General features: G+C 40.4%; 1 protein-coding gene across 2 annotated transcripts; it reads right to left on the minus strand.

Moving 5' to 3' along the window:
- Positions 1–750: 750 nt before the first annotated feature.
- Positions 751–2,928, minus strand: LOC120359639. Of its 2 annotated transcripts, XM_039457836.1 has the most exons (3): positions 2,563–2,928; positions 1,901–2,082; positions 751–1,540 (listed from the first exon to the last, which is right to left on the minus strand). In XM_039457836.1, exons 2-3 carry the CDS (start codon positions 2,034–2,036, stop codon positions 1,152–1,154), a joined length of 525 nt encoding a protein of 174 aa, XP_039313770.1. In that variant the 5' UTR covers positions 2,037–2,082; positions 2,563–2,928; the 3' UTR covers positions 751–1,151. The 2 variants fall into 2 exon arrangements, with proteins under 2 accessions (XP_039313770.1, XP_039313769.1); XM_039457835.1 differs by having other exon boundaries at positions 1,901–2,928.

Genomic DNA, 2,928 nt, shown 5'->3' on the forward strand with positions numbered 1-2,928 from the left:
TGGTTTGGATGTTCCTCGCTGGTTTCGGTATCCTCCTCGGTAACCTCCACGTTTTGCGTATCTATTATTCCGGGAGTTCTGGTTTTCTTGCTCGTGATTATCTTGTCTAATGGTATGGCTGGTGACGTTTACCTCGCATCTTTTGAATTCTCTCAGTTTTTCTATTATTTCGGCGGGATCTTGGATTTGTAGAATTTTTGAGTGGTAGGTCTGGTCTAGTCTATTGATCAGAATATCTCTGACCTTGTACCTTTGTTTTTCTCTTTGTTGTTCGTTCAAATTTTGTGGCGGTTTGACAGTCGCATCAATCACATGGAGTAGGTCGTTGGTACGTAGTTCAGAGGAAAGGAATTCATAAAAATGTTCGAATTTTACTTTTGGGCTTAACTTGTAATCCCGTTTTGTCCCACTGTCCTTGCTCAGCAACTCAATTTTAATTGTTTCTTTGATTCGGTTTGCGAGGTTTTCGTTGGAGTTATTTCCACGACTAGGACTGTTCGTACTGTCCTTCAAGAAGCGTGAACCAGAAGGCAAAATTTCAACTGAAGTGATCCTCGGTTTCTTAGTTGCTCCTTGAATCTCCACTTCTCTCTGCTTTTGTCGACTCTGCCCTTCTAGGTCTTCTCGCACCTTTTTATGCATAGCCATCGTCTTCTCTATTAACTTTTGGAGTGATTTATATTTTTCCGTTAAATCATCATAATTTAGAGCTGCGTGCCTTTCCTCGTTTGATTTCTCCATTTTGTTGTGCGGACCTAAATTTTCTGTAATAATGAATATGTTATTAGCGTTATTTTCTAAACAGTCGTTATGTACCTCTTATGTTGCAATTCTTTTACAGTCGTTACAATTCTTTTACAGTCGTTAGAGATTTTAAACAGTCGTTAACACATCTTTTACAGTCGTTACAGATCTTGTACAGTCGTTAACAGATCTTTTACAGTCGTTACGGATCTTATACAGTCGTTAGCAGATCCTTTACAGTCGTTACGGATTTTATACAGTCGTTAACACATCTTTTACAGTCGTTACAGATCTTGTACAGTCGTTAACAGATCTTTTACAGTCGTTACGGATCTTATACAGTCGTTAGCAGATCCTTTACAGTCGTTACGGATTTTATACAGTCGTTAACACATCTTTTACAGTCGTTACAGATCTTGTACAGTCGTTAACAGATCTTTTACAGTCGTTACGGATCTTATACAGTCGTTAGCAGATCCTTTACAGTCGTTACAGATCTTATACAGTCGTTCTTTACCTGTTTCCAATTTCCGCACAGGTTTAGTAACTTCGGAGAGAGAAGCTTGCACCGTGTTTTCGACTGTCTTTGCCACGGTCTGATCCGAGTCGTCGTTCGTTATACCGTCATTACTATTATTCTCTCGGATCTCTTTTGTCTCTATCTGCTCCTTTTCCTTAGACTCAACCATGTCATCCGTACTGTTATCGCCTGAACCGTCGCCTGAACCCTGGCTTCGTTCGAGATTCGCTATTTCCTTTTTCAAATCTTTCCATTTACCTTTCAACTTTTCTTTACCTAAAAATAACGGAGTGAAGTAAAATGTTGCTGTATAGACTGTCATTGTAGCAGCGAACTCGAAGTTATTTGCTTCTCGATTGCTTTCGTCGAACACAGACTCCAACAAATCGGAAACGAATTGTTCGTCCATAAACGTTACTGCCGTTTATTTCAGAGACAATTCTAGTTACTTTAGCCTTTCCACGATGAACACAACCATGTACGGGCCAAGCAACCCAGGATTCTCGTATTTTATTTATAAAACGGCAAATTGGTTGGTCTAATCAGCGACGGTTAAAAGTATGCATATCTTTTATTTTCATAAAGAAAATGTTGGTAAATAAAAAGAAATTTTCTTTTATTGTGCACAATACGTACTCAGTACCACACGCTCTCCGGCCGCAAACTGCACTGTGAAACAGTGCTCGTCAAGTTCTATCGTTGCCTGAATGTCTTCCTCGTCAATGAAGAATGCCTGTTTGCATTTGTCTACTATTTCTTTTAAAACCGACATTTTGGCCAATCAGTTCGATCGATCGAAAAATCAATAAATCAAATTTCTGAAAAATTGTCACTTAATTTAGGATATTGTTTCACTCAGTTTCTTTCCACGGTGCTTGCAAATATTCTCCCTTTCTTTCTACATGCATGCTCATATTCTTTTAATTCTTTTAAACGTTACATGCAATTACTTTCTCAGTTTCTTTTAACATTATATGCAAGCCTAATTCTAATTTCACGGGTAATTTTTCTCGGCACTGTTGCTATTTCCGTTCAAATGCACTACAGTGGCGTCTCCCTTTACAAGGATCGCCACGCGGTCGCCGCACGTTGCGTCGCCACGCGTCGCGTCGCCACGCGGTTGCCACGCGGTCCGCCCTCCATTTTGAACGCGATCCGCCTTCCCCAATTTCTTGCATCATGCTATTTCATCATTCTATTTGTATTATTCCCAATAAAATATACATGCACATCTCAATGTTCGATTTTACATAGGCACGATGCCTTCAATTTCCCTTAAAAAAGAATGCAAAAGAAACCTGTTGTGAGAGTTTTCAGATCTCGCCTATTGTCCTCCTGTTGCGTCCCGCAGCGCAATTCGTTTTCCTATTATCTCTTAGGGCTCCTTGCTCGTCTTTCTTCACTCAAGCTTCAGGCGCAGTGGAAGCGTGCTGGGCCCATAACCTTTTGACTTTATTTTGCGAAAGACAGGTAACAACACAGATAACAACACAGTTTGTATTTTTAAGATCGTTTATTATCCTTCTGACACGGACGCCTTCCTCCTTTGGAATGAATGTATATCATTGCGTCACCCAACGTGAGCGATGCAAGCGCCAGAACTCAGGAAAGGGTCAACCGAGTTATTACGCAACGGGAGCGCATTCGGCGCTAAGATTCAAATT

Source organism: Solenopsis invicta, chromosome 15 (assembly GCF_016802725.1).
Source record: "Solenopsis invicta isolate M01_SB chromosome 15, UNIL_Sinv_3.0, whole genome shotgun sequence".
In the NCBI taxonomy this organism is placed as follows: Eukaryota; Metazoa; Arthropoda; class Insecta; order Hymenoptera; family Formicidae; genus Solenopsis; species Solenopsis invicta.